Below are 20,166 nucleotides of genomic sequence, written 5' to 3'. Positions count from 1 at the left end.
GAATAAAACTATGATTATCCCAGAGTTCCAGTCTTACTTCCTCCTTAACAACCGTGTCACACAAGGAAGTTCAGACCATCAGGTTATAAAATGTATTATTTGCTTTCTCCTTTCTGTGTTAAGATATATAACTTAAGATTTACTGGCTATTTACCTTCTTTGTGCAGGAAACATACCAGATGCAGATGCCTGCGCAGCCACCTGCTGAGTGGCAACAAGGGCAGCAGAGGTCAATCCTGAGGGAAAGAAGAAATGAAGGAATGTTGATATACTTCTGGTTTTAATGGGTCTTTATGAGAAAAGGTAGGAAGTATTGCTAAGGCAAACAAACCAAAAGCACCATTAGGAAATGGTGGGGTGTCAATATCACACAAATGGCAAATGTTTCAGACAACAGTACTAAGGAAGCCTGCCCAGTATGATCTACGTGCCTTCATACAAGTATACTGAATTCTCCTTGACAGATATTTTACAAGAAAATACAACATTCCTACTGATTGTATTCATTTTCAAGTACTGCACTGCATGCTGCTAAATGGTTCGTATGAATTCCTAAACAGGAAGCTCAGTAGAAGTAATAGGTACCAGGAAACAACAAGAACCAAAAGTCACCGTGAATTACAGACACGACATGCCAGCTGCTCAGAATACAATACTGTCATAATGTCTTATCATTTTACAGTTTTCCTACTGAACAAGCATAATGATCCCATAGGCATATGATATCACTGAATCAAACTGAGACATGTCAAGACTTTTACAAAGGAAAAATAGCTGCTGAGGCACCAAGTGAACATAATGAATTAATCTCATTTTAGCCAGCAATTGTAATAGCGTGTACTTTGCTGCATGGGAGGGAACCTCCTTTTAATTCAGCTAGAATCCAGACTTAGTGAAAAACGGCCAGAGACTGGGATAAAACCTAGGGGGAATGAATCATGTCTCACTGTGCTGCTTTTCCCTGATTGCAACTTTGTGCATTGCCTTTGACAAAATACAAAGAGTTCTCTTTTAGACACTGGAATTATAACAAGCTCAAACCCTTGTGACTACAATGCCTTGTACATAAAATATGCTCATTATAAAAAGCTTTTGTCTTTGCTATATTTCTTCCATTGCTTACACAATCCTAATTATAAAAAAAGGAGGTTGTTTGTTTCTCAGTGCCTTTCATCCAGTTAACGTCAATTTGCAACAGGAATCAAAACATTCACACGAAAGACAGAGCCTAACTGCTACATCTTTAATGATATTCTAAATAGCAGTTTTGGTAACAAAACCTGGTATCTCTTGGACTTGAGGCTATTTATTTAGTCCTTGTTGTGAGTTTCCAAGCCTTCCTCCTAAATGTAACACATTTCTGATTGAACAAGGGGATATCTATTCAAAATGCTTCATGTAGGCATGACTTGCAATGTTAAAGCAACAACTTCACAAGGCAAGCTAATCCTATCGCTCAAAACCTTCTGCTCACCTTGAAATGGGTCATACTGTCCAGGTATAAGCGGGTAACCCATTCCAACATGTGTGTGATGGTGTGTGTGGAGATGTCGCTGGCTAAAAGGTGAATGACGATCTCGTTCCCTTTCTGCTTCCCGTTCACGTTCAGCTGCTGATTTTTCCACGGGCTGGCAATAAAAGGTAGAAGAAAACTGATGTGAGATTAATGTTTTTTTTAGAAAGAAGGAAATCTCAACAACAACAGCAAGAAAACACTTGCCACTATTAAATGCCAAGGACCTTTTGCATTCAAATGATGAAGCTAATAATCTAATGGACTATTGAACTTGATTCTAATATAAAGCTGCTGTATATGCCCAACAGAAGAATTCCGCAAGCAGAGATTTTGGCACAACACACTGCAGCATGAAGTCATCATGCTGACTTCCAGTTTCATGTACCCTTAAGCTTGGCTGACTTGCCAATGCCTGAGCAACCTATTTCTGGTGGTGAGACTTCTCAGCCCTCTTTAAACATTCTAGGGATCAAACCTGTCTGAATAGCTAGAAAGCCCTTGTGAAAATACAATGAAAGTCAGTAACTTGTTCACAATTAAAACCAGCACCAACCTGTCTGAAAGTCTTAGTGTTTGCACCAACATAGGAAATCTTCAGAAATGAGGACTAGTAATCTGCTGTTTGGAGGATATGGCAAATACAAGCAGGGGATATTACCAAACCCCACAGCCCAACTTCCCATTTCATTGTCTGTTTCCAAACAGAAACTTCCTATATAACTGCAATAAACTATGCACCAGGAGGTATGTCTGAATCTAGACTCCTTATGAGTCCATCCATTTGAGTTAGGAAGACTCTGGGCACAAGAATCCTTTTATATGTGTCACTTCTACTTTATGCCACAGAAACATCGTGACTTGAAACTGATTTTAAGCAATACTACAAAGAAGCATTATGTATTCAGTGCCTGATGCCAGATCATATGCTTCTTAAAATGACGCTCTTTACACATCCCCAAATGTACCACTCCTAAGTAACAACAGATGAAGCCTTACAACAGGGGACTTGCTGCGATACTGGCTGGCATGCTGCTGGAGTAAATCCAGTGCTTTGGACTCAGTGGTTGATTTCGCATTGATGCTTGGGCTGGTATTGACTTTCTCCGCCTCTTCCCTCCCTGACATCTTCCCATAAACTGGGTAATGAAATCCTGGAGAGAGATATGCTCCTGCAGGTAAACAAGAAATACAACATCAGGTTATTGTTTTCACATTCTGGTTGCACTGATGTAGCAGAAGGGGTTGCCAGGACAGAGGGTAACATCAAGATCTGATCATGCGGCTACCAGACAGCAGCTTTTTGTTCTTTTTTTAAATACCTGCTTTATCCTGGTGGCTAATTATGGAATGGAGATTATAAAGAGGGTTGAGCTGATAGCCATTTCACACATTTATGGGTCCTCTTTAAGTGAGAGAAGTAGTAACTATAATGGTTTTGACAGTAAGTGCTTAGAATATTTTTATAGGCAATAAGCTATCCATCAGTCTAACAGCAGTAGCAGACAGTCAAGGGTTGAGGAAACTCTGGCTGGAAACTGTGACAGTTCAAAAAAAGGAACATTTTATGTTAAATCAGTATAATCTATAGCACTTTCTCAAGTGGAAGCACTGACAATACAAATGTCACCCACAAAGTTTCTAATTCATTCTACCTACTATCAGAAATATTAAAATTCAAGCTTTACTACATTTTGAATGTGCAAATCTTAACTAGTGCACAAGGTAAATTTCAGAATACATACCAGGATAGCTGTGCATTAGGACAGGAGAGACTGCTCGATAGGCTGGATGGTTGGGATCATACATCTGTGGATAAGGATAAGCATGCAAGTACTGGATATATGACTGATGCTGACTCATTGGTGAAGAAACTGCTACTCTAGCACCCCGAGAGTCCTTCCAATTTACAGGAGTCTTTCGATCATCGTTTTTTATCTTGCTCTCATCCACTGATTGAGAATCAGAACGCTTGACCTCTTTAGGCTCCTCTTTAATGCTTGCTAATGACACAGGAAGGTTAGGCAGGGAACTTTCCTTGTTAGGTGTTTTTCTAGGGCTGTCTTCTTTTAACTTTTTATCCCGATCAAGTTCTTCTGATTTTTGCTGATCAAGGTATTTAGGCTGATAGACATAATGATGCCATGTTCGTGTATCTGGATCCTAATATGAAGGAGAAGAAAATTTTTGTTCTCAACTTGTACGTTGAAATAAAATCATTATTGATATTCCTCACATTTCACTTAATGCACTTTTAACAGCTAGTTTAATAACATACCCATATTACGTAGAGATTTGCTTGCTACAGAGTGCCTTGTGCTCAGAGTCAAACCAATATTCCCATGAAAGACTAAGAGGTTATTATCAAAATTTAATTCAATTGCTTCATCTTATATCCTTCTTCATGTCTTTAACTAGTTTAATCATGAAATACACACGCATTGTATCAAAGTTCTGAGACCACACTATTCATAAAACATTTTAATTAAAGCCCACAGAGATATTTTCCCAGTAGAGAGCAAAAAATATCTGTGAACCACAAAATTAAAGCTGCCTAACAATATGTCAGAGCATTTAGATTACCTGGAACAACAAATGCGAAAAACAGATCTAGCTGAAAAGATGCTTATGCTGTCTGATATTACAAATATTCATGATACAGTGGAGGTCAGACATTTCAGCAGGCTGAAATGTTTTAAGTTTGTAAAATTACATATGGATAAGCATTCACAGTGTCAACACCACAAGGTTTAGGGTACATGTACAGGGTATCACAAATGCATTTTTTGCTTAATTTATTACATAAAACAGTTTATAAACACTTTGTAGAAATAAAAAGGTGACTTATTTACCAGACTACATTAAATCAGCACTGAACAATAATAGCAAGACTTTTTTTTTCTTTTCTTTTTTTTTTAAATGCAAAATATGGAACAGCTAAGTGCAAACACTGCTCTAACAGATACATACTTGCGGCACATGCAATGGAAACATAAGCACAGAATTAGACACTCAGACTGCCTGGTTCAAAAACTCAATTGAATCAGCAGAAATCTTCTTCTCAGGCCTGTGCCATCCCAGTTCCTTTAGAGCTCTCCAACTCCCATTCACCTGACCCCACTGTATCTTTAAAGACAGACTGCTAGGGTGAAGTTTGGGATGTATCATACTCCAGAACATGAAAGTGTTAAGCACTGAGGCTCCAGTTCAGAGCACAGAGACAGTAACATTGCCTGGAATGAAGGAAATTTGACATCTAGGAAGGTCAGCATGAGCCACTGGATGAAATTCTGGTTCCACTGAAGTCAACAGCAAAACTATCACTGACTTCAATGGAGAAAGGATTTCATCCATTGTGTGGGTCCGTAGGGGTTTGAGGTTGGTTGAGGAGAGAAGGGGAACTAAACTGTTTCAAAAAGGTCACCTTGGGTTAAGATAACTAGCTGAGCTTCAAGCCAACTCTTCAAAGAACCAGCTCACCCATCTTTTGTAAATGCCAACTGTCATTTAACAAAAAAAAAAAAAAAAAAAAAAAAGGAAACACTTCAAACCATGTTTCAAATCTACTTCAAGTCCTCTCACAATGGAAGCTGCTTATGTTGCTTGAAATGTCTCATTTCTGAACTAAGCAAGTTGCTTAGCTTTTACATCTAAAAGAGCAATCTAATTATTTTTACTCATGCATGTAATATAAAATAATCTGTTCAAGTCTTAAGTCTGGATCCTGTCAACCTCCTTGCTAGATCTTTTTTTCTCTTTTCAAGCAGCTCAACTGAAAGGTCTGTTTGTCTATTCACAGACCACAGTACTATCCAGCATGAAAAAAGGATGGCGGAACTTGCTTGACTGCAAAGGTAGAAGAACATAGCAAAATCAGGGATAAAATCTCACACATTTTAAGGACAAACCAAGACATTCTTGCTCCATTTCCTGTGATCTCACCTGTTTAAATCTTGTAGTTGGATCTACCCCCGTTTGCTTCATGGAGTCCATGACAGATTTCATCTCCACAGCCTCCTTTATGAGCTGATGGTTTTCCATCTGTTTGGCTTTGAAACTGTCAGACTGAAGCTGCTGCTGGTGATTGGAAAGGATCTGTGATTTGCTCGTCTCCTCACCTTTGTTAGGGACCAAAGACCCTATTTTAGTGTTATTTTTGCTCGACTCTGGAGTTGAAGGAGCCTTTGAAATAGTTGCAGATGGAATATTTTTCTGCTTATCATCCTTTCCAATTTCCTTCATGGGAGGTTCATTCTTCCTTTCACAGTCCCTCCCAGTCTGTACCAATTTCTGTTCTGCTAGCCTCTGGTCCTCATAATATTTTTCATACTGCTGTCTGTAAGCAGGGTTAGAGGCCATTAAGGACTTTTGGTCCATATAGAGCCCATAGGCATACTGTCCATAATAAAGTGACTGAGCAAGTGCAGGGTGTCTTTGTGTTATTACTGACTGATGTTGTGGCTGCAAATTAGAGGAACCACTTTCATTTTTCTTGGCATCTGACGGTTCTGCCTTCTCTTTCTTTTCAGCCTCTTCATCTGCCTCTTTTTTGATCTTCAGTCCCTGTGGGGTACTGCAGTTTCCAGCTGCTGGGGTGCTGACCTGTCCAGACTGCATGTAACTTGGAGAATAATAAGGATCGTAGCCATGGTAATAGGGAGAATGAGACTCTTTTGCCTGTGACGATTGTGATGTGGTTGAAGAATGTACTTTCACAACACTGTCCTTATTAGAAATAATATCTGAAGGAGAGCTGGCCTTTGACCTCATGCCCTCTGACCGGCTGTCAGAGCCACCGTCATCAGCTGCATCAGAAATATCAGAGTAAGCAGGGCTGTTGGTTTTAGCAGCAGCGCTATCCGCACCATTTTGTGTCAACACATGCAGTGGTGCCATTGAAGATTGTCCATTCACCAAAGTGCTGCATTCCATCCTGGAGGCACTCCCTATAGAAGGGCTGGGCGCATTGTCTGTGAATGTGTAAACCTTATCAGCTTCAGCCTTAATACTTGCCATCCTACTCTCTTGAGACTCAGAAAGTCCATTAGCTAACACTTCATTCTTGTTGAGATGGTCCTTTAAAAAATGTCCAGATAAATCTTTCCCAGACCCTTTTGAATCCTCTAGCTTTCCCAGCTTAGAATCCATCTTAGGGCTTCCACTCTCTTTGCTTTCTTTGTCCTTTAGCTTTCGCTTCTCCCTTTTCTTTTTGTCTTTGAGTGATGTGAGAGCTGGGTTTACAGTGCTTGGCTCCCCCATAATTGTGGGCTTTGGTTGAATAGGTTTTAGCGGAGGGCTCTTTGGTGTAGCCTGAACAACAGTAGTTGTTAGAGAGGGCAGTCCTGGTATTGTCCCTGTAGTGCTGGTTGTAAAGGCTGTAGAAGGTATAGCTATTAACTGGGGAGGAGCCGGTGCTGGCGTTGGAGCAATAGGCCGGGCTGTTTTCAGTTTGGAAATGTTTTTATCCACTTTGCAATTATTAGCTTTCTTGCCTTTATCACTCAAACTCTTCTTGTCTATTAATCCTTCAGCCTCCAGTTTTGGCATTTCAGTTTGCAAATTGCCATCTGTTACAGAGCAATTATCCAGTGTGGCTGACATGTTAGAAATTACTGGAAGGCTGTTCAGTTCACTGTTCAGACCCTTCTTTTTGCCCGAATTCTTGCCAGTTTTGGAACTGATAACTGAACTGGTGCCATTGCTGGTCGGTTCCCTTTTTCCCTTGGGGGTCCCTGGGGTAGTAACGGAGGAAGGAGATGTTGGTGCTTTTAGTGGATCAAAGCCTGGCAAATTTGTGCTTGGTTCACTGCATTCAAGTGCCGTGTTACTCAGTGGTTCCTCACAGTCTGAAATTTTGTCTTCGCTGTCAGGCTCAAACTCCAGTTTGTTTTCTGGGTCTAAGTGTGCATGAGCCTGATGGTATCGTAGTCCATTAATGTGCTTGTACTTTTTGTTGCAGTTAGGGTGAGGACAGTCAATCAGCACTGGAGAAGAGCAGCCTTGGTCCAAAAAAGTAGTCTCTGGTTTCCCCTGTGGGGTGGTTGGAGTGCTTCTGGAATTTGTACGAACACGTTTTCCACACTTATTGTCCTCTGAACTGGAGTTCAAGTCTAGCTCCATAGGAGGCTTAGTTTTTCTCTTGTTTGTAGATGAGGGGCTGGCTTTGACTTCATCCATGGAGCAATTTGGGGGTGTCCTGCGCCCACTTGAGTTAAGGCTGCCCCTCCTTCCCTTTCCGTTAGCACCACCTCGATTCTTATTCTGAAGTCCTCTAGACTCAGTGAAACTTGTATCATTTCCAGGTATAGCCACAGCTGCAGCGGACCTTGCCCGCTTCCCCCTGCCCCTTCCGCCTCGCATTTCCAGGTCACTTGTTGGAGATTCACAAAACCTAAACATAAACAAGAGCAGATGTCATCAGAAGAAGCTGTGAATTGAAGAGATACGCCAAAATAACACTGCTTTCCATAATAGAACCTTCATGTGTATTAAAGGACAGATGCCCTTCCAAATAAGAGTGTTAGGGTCTCAAAAAGAACGAGATTTTTAAAAAAAGACAATAAACAAAAGGTAAAAAGAAACAAAACTACCTAATTAGAATGGAGAGAAAATTCTTCCAAATCTATGGAATTTTTTTTTTTTTACCTAGTCTCCCTTTGTTTGAATCCCATGCATCCCCCACTCCCTCTCAAAAACACAAAGCAGAAGGAAATAGAACCTCCCACCTGCAGGCCCCCAGTTTTCAGTGTAGAAGAGAGAATTACTCATTTCATGGCTGCATGTTTTCAATTATAACCATTTGCTTTTTATCATCTCTATACAGTCTCTTCACAGAGACTGGGAGTGAGAACTCAACCAGCAGAGAAAAAACACGCTTAGAACAACTGCCTACCTGGGAGGGGCCCAGTCATGCTTTGTGCAGTCCAGCAGCGTTCCCACGTAAGTCTTGTTCCTCCACGTAACGTTTACCACCAGGACACCTACCAGTGGGAGAAAAACAAAGTATTATCACAGCCAACATCACAACAACTGGGGTAGGGTTTTTTATTTTGTTTTATTTTTTTCTTCTGATATTTTTTCTTCTCCGCAAAGTCAGAGCTTTTTGCTTGTTTGCCTTCAAACACTGTGGTCTCTACACTTCCTCTTTCCTGGTTTCAGTGACTTCGAGGTGAAACCCACAGGAAAGAGAGCAAACAAAAAAGAACAAGAGCATGCGTGCAAATATGTGTGTGTACATGTGTGTGTATGAGAGTGTGCATGCCTGACTTTGTGTGTAATCAAGACAGAGATGACAGAAGGAAATGGTTTTTGCCATGTCCTGCTGTAAAACGGCAACACTCACCTCTTAATTTTGCTAATATTGCACATAATTGCTTTTGCTTGGCAGCCAGCCAGAATAAACTGAGCACCAGTCACAGTGTTTAAATCAGTAGGTGACCAAGAAGAATCTGCTTTGCTTTGAACAATATGATAATGACGCTTCTATTTATTTGAAATTGCATACATCCAAATACACAAACATGCACACACACACATCTAAGTTCTCTTTAGCAGACAGAAGCATCTATTATTTGCCTTGCCTTTTCATCTGTGAAAAGCAAGGGACTAGACATGAAATCACAAGCATTTAGTGAGACCTAGAGAAACAGCAATAAAGATATGTAGAAAGAGGGCTCTTCTAAAAATAAATATACTGTAATTTAATTGCTTCTCCATTTAAAATTGCTTTTAAATGCAAATACATCTGCCCACCTCAAGGTAATTGAATCTTGGATGATTTTCAAATTATCCCTCTAAAATGCCTGTGTGGTAAGGCTATCTTGAATGACCAAAAGATAAATGGGGGGGTGGGGGGGATGGGAAAGTCATTTAAATGTTTTCAGCCTCCCCTCCAACAGATAACACAGATAACTTATCTTGTTTATGGACTAGCCGACATAATGACCCCTTTAATTCACAACCACACGTAAGTAAGCATGAGTCACCTCTTCTCATTAGAACATACAGCGAAAGCACGTGTACTTAGCAAAGAAAGGCATAGTGCAAAACATTTCCGACCTGTAAGAGGCATTAAGACACTAATTTGCAGCTGCCAGCCTTGCGACTTGTTTTCCCTTCAGACTTCCCTTCTTCTAACTCTAGCTTTTACATAACGGATATAATAATGGCATTGTGCCAAACGTTTCTAGCCTGCCTGCCTGCTTTGTCTTAGCAGTGTGATTTCTAATTTTGCACACAAACTATCCCTCTGTGCTGCGCCAAGGTAAAGTAAACATGCAGCTAGCAGCTTATTTCCTCGGGGGCCTTTTAACATCAAGGAAGCGTTTGAAGTGTTGTTAGCTGAGATACAAAGGAAGAAGGGATTTCCTTGAAAATTCTCTGCAGCAGATTTAGAAATCATTCCTCGTGTGGTTTTCAGCCACCCCTACAACAGGATGGCTGCAGGATTTCACATGCAAGGGCTCCTCAGGCCTGGATCACTACCCAGGTGCCTGGAAGGCCTGGAAAGACTGCAGTCATTCTGCTCCCTCTGCCCACAGCTCCCATGGCCTGGACCAGGACTGCAGGGGGAAGTGGCCCTTGGCCTGTGCTGCCGCCAGCAGTGGCATCCTGATGGTCCCTCTGGTGTGTTGGAGACCCAGTCATTGAGAGATGTCTGCAGCCACATGGCTATGGTACAGCCATCCCACACCATTCTGACTCATTCCTGTGGCTTCCAGGAGGGAGTCAGTGCTGACTGAGTGCTGAGCTGGATCACTTGGGTCCGTCATCATTCTGTAGGGCTGGCACCACTCTGTGCCTTGAAACCTGTGTGCATCTCGACACACCTCAGAGCCTCAAAGTGGAAATCAGGCTTCGCTATTGGAGCAGTGCCATGCTCAGCCCCCATCAGCCATCCACGTGCCTGGAAAGGCTGCTTCACTGGCAGCCCTAGTGCTTTCCTTCTACACTAAGTAAATCTCCATCTTCCTCCATATTTGTATTCTTGTCTCTCTCTTAATGTGTGCTATATTTGAAGATTAATTTATTAACAGAGCTGAGTTAACTTTTAGTAGAAACTACACAGTCTGTTATCTGTTACTAGAACAGAGACCAAAGGAGATGTGGAGTAGGCATAATAATAAAACTCTGAAATCAATAAACACTTCAGTAATCTTTAAAATACATTCAAATGACCTCCAAGTGTAAGAAAGTCAATACCTCACAAGCAAACATAAGTAAGTTCCTCTCTATCCGTCAGTTACACTTACCATCTTGTTAAGTTTCTTAGTCTTAGTGAATGTCCCAGTGCATAAGTAGGAGGGAAAATTAATCCCTGTGCTGTGTTAGAGTAACTGTGTTAAGGATTCAATTTCCTTTACGTAATGAACAGTGCACCACTCAACCATAGGTAAGACTCTGCAGAACAAGTAGTGAAAGTAGCTCATTTAATCTTCTGAAGTTATCAAAGAAATAGGTGAGAAGAACTGAAGTAACATGAGAGGTAGGACTGACCCCGAAAGCAACATGCAACTGGTAGGGCTGTTAGACCAAAGAACTCGGAAATGAAAAAGGATATGAGACAGGTAAATAGACTACTCTGTATGTTAGAGGCATTACTGAAGATAAGGGATTATTATTGCTGAATTCAGTCAGTGTGTACTGTTACAGGCTTCTCTGATCCAGAATTCTTGTCCTCATACAAAGCTCAAGCGCAAGAAAAGAACCTCAGCCAGCACTTCCTTCCAGGTCTCAGAGTCAGTACACAAATTGTACTGCAGTCACCTTCAGTTTAACTTCAAGAAATGCATTTCACAGAATCATCAAGGCTGGAAAAGACTTCCAAGATCATCTAGTCCAACCATCCACTTACCACCAAGATTTCCCTTTTGTGCCTTAATACAACATCTAAGCATTTCTTGAACACCTCCAGGGACAGTGACTTGACTATTTTCCTGGTCTGCCTGGTCCAATGCCTGACCACTCTTTCTGACAATAAGTTTTTACTAATATCCAATCTAAATCTCCCCTGGTGCAATTTGAAGCCATTCCCTCTGGTACCTCCTTTCAGGAAGTTGTAGAGAGTGATAAGGTCTTCCCTGAGCCTCCTCTTCTCCAGAATAAATAACCCCAGTTCCCTCAGCCACTCCCCACAGGACTTGTGCCCCAGACCCCTCACAGCTCCATTGCCTTTTTCTGGACGCGCTCCAGGTCCTCACTGTCTTTCTTGTAGTGAAGGACCCAACACTGAACACAGTACACTTGAGTATAGAGGAACAACCACCTCCCTGCTGCTGCTGGCAACACTACTGCTGATACAAGCCAGGACACCATTGGCCTTCTTGCCCTCCTGAGCACACTGCTGGCTCATATTCAGCTGAGTGTTGACCAACACCCTCAGGTCCTTTTCCACTACGCAGTCTTCCAGCCAATCTGCCCCAAGCCTGTAGTACTGCCTGGGGTTGTTATGGCTAAAATGCAGGATGCAGCATTTGGCCTTGCTGAACTTCATCCCACTGGCCTCAGCACAGTGATCCAGCCCGTCCAGATTTGTGCACACAGTGCAAGTAGTCATGGATGTGCTGGCCCTTCTTGAACTTGAGCATGTGTGTGACTATGCATATACTCTGTCATGAGATAAGTAAGACAGCCGATGCAGCATCAAACTTCACTGGGGCCGCATCAAGTCTTAATAAGTCTCTGTGGTGTGAGATTCTCTGTACATCAGACTATACATTAGTCTGCAACAATCTTTTAACAATCATTTTCTTAGCACTGTCTGAACAACAGTGAAAATGTGAGGGCAGTCTGAAAATCCCAAGAGTTTCATACTATCTGAATACAGAAATGTATTTTCACTTTTAAAACAATGCCCAAGAGGCCATAAACAACCTAAAATAACCACTACTATTTAATGGAAGAAGAAATCAGATGTTTGTAATGCAGTTTATCTATGGGTATCTGGACCCTCAAATTCTAATTCAGGAAACCTGGCCAAAACATCTAGTCCAATTTTTGTGAAGTAGAATCCCACAACAGTGATATATGCAGATAACATATAAATGTTTCTTCTATCAAGTTAAGGTTGTCAAGTCAGTTTTAACAATTATCTGAGCACAATTCACATGATTTAGATTTAATAATGAAAAACTTATCCCAAAAGAAGAGCACACATTTCATGACTTAATTCATTATTGTTATTCCATATGCAAACTACACAACCACTCACTCACCATATTTCTGAAATACAATACAATGCAATACACTTCACAGTACTCAGTGCCAAATATGCTAAAATAAAGCAGCTACAAATAAGAAATAATCTTTCCAAAATCTCAAAAATTTTAGCTGATGCTCCCCTATTAAAGTGTAGGCACAATAATTGGTTGACAATTAACAACTAGAACATGGGTAGCTAGGCTGGGCGAAAAAAACTAATACAACCAATACTACTTAGGAAAAACTAATACATGCCTAGAAGAGCACAAAACCACCTTACACAAGCAGTTCTGATAGATAATAACACAATAAACTGTATAAAGTAACAGTGACAATTTCCACTTGGATTTTATTACAGAACAGAAGGTCAAATATTACAAAAGTGATTTCTAATAATCACTTCCAGAAAAGAAACACTTCTTATGAGTTCTGTGGATGGGATACATCTGCTGCTTCCTTTCCCTACCCTTAAATTCTTTCAGTGATTGCACAGCAAAGAACATCACTAAAACATCATTGGATATTTACCATTAATTCTGTCATAACAATTTGAAAACAAAGATATCTGCATTATTTCCTCTCTATTTGAAAACAACTATATTCTTTTACAGTGAGCATAAGAAAATGCAGGTGTGCTATTTTGAAGTAAGTGATCGTTACCATAAGGCATATTTAGCACTGAGAGGACAGTCAGTATGTTAACTGCCTTCATATGGCACTTTTATCAGCCATGTCAAGCCTGTAAGGATATCCTTAAGTCTCACAAGCATACACTCTTGTAGATATCCTTTCATCTAAAGGAAAAAAAAAAAAGACTTAGGGACCTAGTCTAAGGTAAGTATTTATTAGTTAGTTATTGCTTTCATGGCTGCATTTAATGCAATAAGCATCAGCTAAAGATTTTTAAGCTTTGTATTCAAAACTTTGAAAATGAGATCATGCTGTAAGGAATCAAATTCTCACATTAATATTGTGAATGTAGATCACAGCTGTTTTAAATAGGCTTTAGAAAACAAACATGTTCAAAGTCCAATTTAAGTAGATATTTCTCAGTTAAGCAGACTGGAAAGCCTGCCTTAATATTTTACAGCATAGGGTGCTTTTTTGTTCAGAACACAGCGATTGCTACTAAAATCTATTTTAGTTCACGTTGACCATATTGCCAGACAACTCAGAAGACTGGTTATATCAAAGAGACTGTGTGTGTGTTTTCCTTTTTTAAAAAGGATCTGTTCCCTCGACTCTTTGCAGAGAGTCTGGCCAAAAGTATTTTTCTGGTGAAAGCTAATCTGCACAAACACTTTCCAAACAATTCTGTAAGTGATTGGATGAAGATTATCTACACCATCTTCCTTATCTACGAATCACTTGTTTTCCTTTCAGTTGCCAACAACTAGTGTTTAAACATAAGTGAAGATTAGGTCAAAATTCCCATTTGGCTATAACAGTTCTACCTCCTTTCTATACTAAACTATTATTTTAGACAATTTTTGCTGATGTCAAGGGAAGATCTGCCAAAGAGCACTGTGTTTTTTAATTATTTTTGTGAGATTACTTTTCTTAAAGTTCACTACAACATCCTTGCAGCAATAGTCGTGTCATATAGCACATTGCCAAGGTTGAGATGCAATTCTTAATACTGAGAAGGCATGACATCACCACTTGACATAACATTATAGCTAAACCAGTTCCTCGCATCTTTCTGATCACTGAATTCACAAATCTGATGGCAAACCACATTCTATTTGCCTTTTGTCCCAGCTTTCTTAAGTACAAATAATATAGGCATGCTAGGGATGGCCAGACCAGAGTACATCCATCATCAGCAGAAGGATGAAAATCTATAACCTTAGCATTATATCAAGGTTTTTTGTTTTTTGGTTTTTTTTTTAAATTGCTATTTGTTTAGCAAGAGCAGCCTTACTTATTTGCTTCTAAGTATCCACTACATCCTCATAAATTCCACTTCTACATATACACCTGTAATTCATTCAGGCGTGAAAAACAGAGAACAATGTTTACATTAGGCTTCGAATGCAAATGGCTTATTTTTTCCTGATTGCTTCTATCAAGAAAGTAACGTAAAATTAACAGTAAACATTCTGCGTATAAAATCAAGTCTCCTATATTGAATACTGATCTTGCAGACATATAATTTATTTACTACTCTAATCACACGCTGTCTAGCATGGAAGAAGAACCTAACTGCATCTACAGCAGGTGCACATGTAACAGACATCAACATCGGCAAGTCTGAGAATGTAATGACTGTCAGGTGGCCTGGAAATGCAAGACTTTGCATTTGCTGTATTGCTGGGCTGGATGTTTGAAAAGTCACTTTAACCACATCCTGTAATTAAACCATCTGGAGCACAGATCTGCAATTAGTCATCCTGGACATTGGACTTTATCTGAACAAATACTGTATAGCAATAAAGCTGGAAGGTAGGACAGCATTAAGGAAAAGATGCATAATGAATTACCACTGGCACAGTCATAAACCTTTGAGACACTTAACTGTGGTGTTAATTTAGTACTTTATGAAAGCATAGTAAGCTTAAAGGTTAAGAGGTCCAGAAGGCTAAAACCTGCTCTTTTGGATCAATTTGCCCTGCTGGAGGCTAAAGCAAGTCGGTGCTGCTCCAGCCACATAAATTACAGCAGTCTCTTCAGCAGCATAACAAACTCCGTTCACATCCATTAGTAAGGTCTGAGTAATGTCAACCAAAGCTGGATGCATACCTTATTCAGTGGCATGCCCTTTCCTTCCCTTTTCATCATGAAGTCATCAGTACAATTTATTTAAAGCTGCAATCACCACCTTAGCTCGAAAAAGCTGTGTTATGCCTTTAATGAGATACCAGCAAAACATACATTCCCTGGACTCGCACGACATACTGTCAATTGCATTCAGAAAAAAGCAGCAATTACAGAGTGACGAGTAACTCTTGAAGCCATGGAGCTGGAGCAGAGACATGAGTACCTCTGCATGCTACCCAATAACATTCTATTAATGCAAAGATTTATGCCAGAGCACGTAAAAGAATAAGCAATGAAATAAATGAAGAAAGCCTGTTCCCCCACAAGCCCATGTGCTCAAACACAAAAGAACATACAGCCACTTCCATCACTGTCATGTCCTCTGAAGCCTTTATTCTGAAATCTGATGAGCTGTATTGATTTGGGAAAATCATTTTGCTTCTTGGAAAACTAGACTCTAGCTTATTCACTGTCATCTATTTCTTTCTCATGAAGACAGCTGGTCAATATTTAGTTGACTGGTCAGCTAAAAGAAGCTCTGGCTTCTTTTGTTTTTAGTGCCTCGCTGGCAACATTATTCTCTTCAAGCTTTAGTATGAAATAAAATAGCCCATTAGACTTCTTGCTGAGGGTGATGTGAAATGGTATTGCCCCTGGACAAAACAATGACCGAAATGGTCAGACAGGGAGGCTCTGGAAGACTGGCAGCTTCTAATCCTCAAGATCCCTTGTCAGTTATAACAGTAACTATGACATTATGTTATTTTCAGTTTATGTTTCTTCCAAAGATAGTCTGCCTAACAGGTAGATGGCAAACAAGACCTAAATGCAAGAGGACAGCTAAAATGAAAACAAATGCTCCCAATCAAACAAAGGGTTAAATTTTACACTTATTAAAAGAACAATAAGAGACTCAACAAAAAGTGTGTAATATTCCCAGAAACTAGATCAGATTGGGCCCTAGATAGCTTGTAGGTTTACCAAACACTTCTACTAAAATACAAGTTACTTCAAGTGGTGACTTTGAAAACTCTGAAGCCATGGTAATTAGCATAATTTTCTCCTGAAAGAGAGATTAGATTTTGGCAGGATTAGGAAAAACTTGTGGATAAGTTGCTGTCACATCTCTTCCATGTCAGATTACATATGTATAGTGTTTACAGGAATAAGCACAAGAATTGTTATTATAAGCTAACCAGAGGTTTCTCATCTCCAGATGACAACTAAGGATTTGTTTTTATATCTCTTCTTTGGCCAGTGTAATTATTATAATTATTTTCAACCACCTCACTGATGCTTCAAAATAAAACTGCAGTCTTGCTCTATTTCAGCTGATGCTAAAAATCCACTGAAAATCCTCAGACATCTGTGTGTTCTAAGGAAAACCGCATCTTTTTTTCTCTTTTACTCCTGTAATCATAACTGTGATTCACATACCCTGACTAAAATATGTCACAGTCAAATTTAGAAGTAGGAAATGCTATTCTGTAATCCCCCGAATTTCCCACTGCCTTCTCAAGGAGAGTTATTTCTGCTTCTGTGCTGCTGTGCTGTAGAACACACAGACAGACTTCTGTCTTCCAGTAAAGGAAAAGAAATAAAAATAAAACACCATGCACAATTCACTGCCCTTGCTTGTATTGCCAGGACTAGATGTCTTATGACATAAGAAACAGAACGTAAGGCTTTTGAACTCATCTGTCACACTCGCTTCCTGCAGCTCATGTTAATTACAGGATCTCTTCATCTAGTTACTTCTCTCCTAAACTTTTTCACTCATAAAAGCAAGTAAATTGCAAAGCAAAACAAGACTGGAGCAGAGGGCAAAACACTGTTGTTTAATAGAAGTAAGACCATAAAGGGAAAACAAAACCATTCTTTTTCCTCACTCTGACAAGCATTCAGAAGTTCCTTTAATGATTATCTGCCTCCTTCCTATTCTTCATTTCTGACACCAGACCACAGAAATACTGTTTTAATCAGCAGACTGTTGAGAAGCAGCTGCAGAAGTAAGGAAGCCGGTGTACATTAATGTGGGTGTGCATGTGTGCGTGTCTTTTAAAACCAAACCAAACAAAAACCTAAACACCTTTTTTCTTCATAAGCTGAGTACCAAGACATCTCAATCAAGTTTGTGCCCCAGATCTGAACTCTGCTACTGAAAGGACAATTCACTCAGATAGTAAAAACCAAACAAATCACTGGTGACAAAAGGCACCCATAAACCTCCAAGCATCTTGGTGATTAGTCCCCCAGTGCTGTGCATCATGATGAAGACCTGCCAGGTGCAAACAGTGGTACAATTATTTATCAAACAGTAGAGCAGCTAATGAAACATTAAGTGGGAAAGGGAAGAGAGAGAATTTGTGGGAAAGAAACAGCATGGATAAAGAAACAATTCCAAGCCCAAACCGTGAAAATGCTTCCAAATCTGTAGACTGCAGATACCAGAATTGCAGCAGAGCCAGGCAGACAATTCTGCTCAACCTCAAAGAGCTGCGGCTGATCCATATACCTCACTGGGATTGAGAAGCAGAGCCTCTTATAAATTGTGATGCTTCATTTAAAGTCAAAGCATTTATTTGCTTTTGTGACAGCTTTGGATCCTTTTCATCTCCAGCTACCAGGCTCTAGAGAGAACACATTCCTGTAGCTCTGCTGGCAGCCAGCTGTGGCCTCAGTAAATTATAAAACCTCCTAACAAGCCATTCTTTACAAAGGCCAACTGCAGTTACTAGACATGATAACTCCTCTATTATTCCACTCGCTGGAATTTAAAATAGCGATTTTAAACTGCTGGCTGAAAATACGGAAATTTACTGAGCTGCACCTTACGAACACATGTATGTTAGTGTGTATATCTGCCTGCATTAAGATTCACGTACTGCACGAAGCCTTCATTGTCCTCCTGTCCCATGCCTTGGGAGGAGGGCAAACACGTGACACAAACACATCCAAGACAAAGGGGAGGAAAGAACATTTAAGACTTCCCTCTCTCAAGTTCTCCTAACAGCTAACATGGGAAAAGTACCTCTTCTTTTGTTCATTTAGCAGGGTTTGCAAGGACGTGCTTTATGTTTGTGGAGGCAAACCCTATTAAGGCTCTAATACACTGACACTCTACCATGACATTTCACAGTAAAATACGTACAACTAAAATCAGTGTATAGTCAAGCATACTGCAAATGTAAATGAGACTTCTCTCTCTTTTCTTTTCCCACCCATGTGCCTAAAAGGAGACAATTAACTGAGTTACAGTGGGGCCCACGATTCCACTTTTCTGTCTAGGAAAAGCAGACAAAAACCCTTAAAGGTCTGACACTCATCTTCATATGCAATTCTTACACAACTGCTTCTGCTTAGAATTTGGAGTAACATTATTTTAAGGTCTCCTGTTTGCCACAGTTAGCGGATGAAAAACAAAACAATGCTTGAAACTCAATCTTCCAGATTTCAGAACCACATAACAAGAATTATACATCACCAAGCTTCAAAAAGGATCTAAAAAAAATTAAGGCAGCTAATTGCTACAATTTTTACAGCTCTTACCCCACAGTCTGTGGGTTATTTTTCCTCAAAAACAGCAAGCAATGATGCCTTTCCTATTACAGAATTATTTTACAAGGGAAACAGAAGACCAGAATAGTTACAAGTATTTCAGTTACAGACTTAAGACACCAGTCCTTTTCTGTAAGCAAGCCTAATTAACTATGACTAATGGTGTTCTCCTTGAGCAGAAGAAACTTAAAAGGACTTTTGTTAGCATCTACTGAAGCGAAGTAGGCATTTTGCTGGGACGGAGCAAAATTTAGCTACTTATCAAGTGCCTGGCTTCAATAGGTGTCACAGCTCTGCAGAGCAATTCACTGTGATTTTGTTTTCCCTGCTTGAAATTACCTCCCGAGTGGGTAAACTAGTAAAATGCCTAGTTAACCAGTTAGCCTCTCAAAGCTACTCATCAATACTGATGCAATGCCAAGAGGAGTTACCAGCTAACAGGTTTCTCATTAGTGATCAGTACACTTTCTGCTAGGCTCCTCTTTTGTTGCCAGCCACAGCTTGGATAATTTTCCTTCTGGTGTCCTTTGTGCATCAAGTTCCTGTTTCTCCACTCCCTAATAAGAGCTGGGTAGGTTTTCTCTTACCTGCTGCAAAGCCTACAGCTTTATTTGGCTTTCTCATGTACCAGAGCTAACACACCTTTGACCTTCTCACATTTAGAAACAAAACTATTCAGACACTGAGGACAAGCCAACGTTGTATAAAATGTAAGTAAAATTTTAAGAGTTCTAGGAATTTTAATATTATCTGCTAAAACCTCTATGTTTCTTTTCGTGATGAAACATCCCTCAAAGGATCATCATAGGCACGCCTTCCTTCATTCAAGTTCAACTAACATGATGACAAAAACACATATTTCAAGATTATTAGAATATTTTCCCATGTCAGTAAAAGGAAAAAAAAAGAGTCTGTAAGGTCAGACATGACTTAATTCCTTCCATGGTCAGACAAATGGTACCAAGACAAAGCTTGCTTTGCTCTGGCATCTACACACAAATTTCTGTATGAATTACAGACAGCACTTTGGCCTCATCTGAAACGTCAGTCCCTTAGGCTGATAAACTGTGACCCCCAGGTGGCACATCCAGCCTCTCACAAGGGGCAGGGCCATTACTGCTTTGTGGTGAGGACTG

The 20,166-nt window shown here is 40.1% G+C and overlaps 1 protein-coding gene across 8 annotated transcripts in view; it reads right to left on the bottom strand.

Moving 5' to 3' along the window:
- Window positions 1-20,166, bottom strand: part of ZNF608 (zinc finger protein 608) — a 99,420-nt gene that overhangs the window by 15,656 nt on the left and 63,598 nt on the right. For 6 of the 8 annotated variants that reach the window (XM_040656019.2, XM_040656021.2, XM_015280812.4 and 3 more), the window contains 6 exons: window positions 8,406-8,493; window positions 5,456-7,904; window positions 3,259-3,676; window positions 2,513-2,685; window positions 1,475-1,628; window positions 177-236 (listed from right to left, as the gene is read on the bottom strand). In XM_040656019.2, the coding sequence (XP_040511953.1) occupies window positions 177-236; window positions 1,475-1,628; window positions 2,513-2,685; window positions 3,259-3,676; window positions 5,456-7,904; window positions 8,406-8,493 (3,342 nt within the window). Of the gene's footprint in view, window positions 1-150; window positions 237-1,474; window positions 1,629-2,512; window positions 2,686-3,258; window positions 3,677-5,455; window positions 7,905-8,405; window positions 8,494-20,166 lie in introns of those variants that run through there. The other 2 variants (XM_046905718.1, XM_046905719.1) reach the window with 2 other exon arrangements.

The sequence above is a fragment of the Gallus gallus genome, chromosome Z, assembly GCF_016699485.2.
Source record: "Gallus gallus isolate bGalGal1 chromosome Z, bGalGal1.mat.broiler.GRCg7b, whole genome shotgun sequence".
NCBI classification, from domain to species: domain Eukaryota; kingdom Metazoa; phylum Chordata; class Aves; order Galliformes; family Phasianidae; genus Gallus; species Gallus gallus.
Note: the sequence above shows the minus strand (reverse complement) of the source record. Positions and strands in the feature narration are given on the sequence as shown.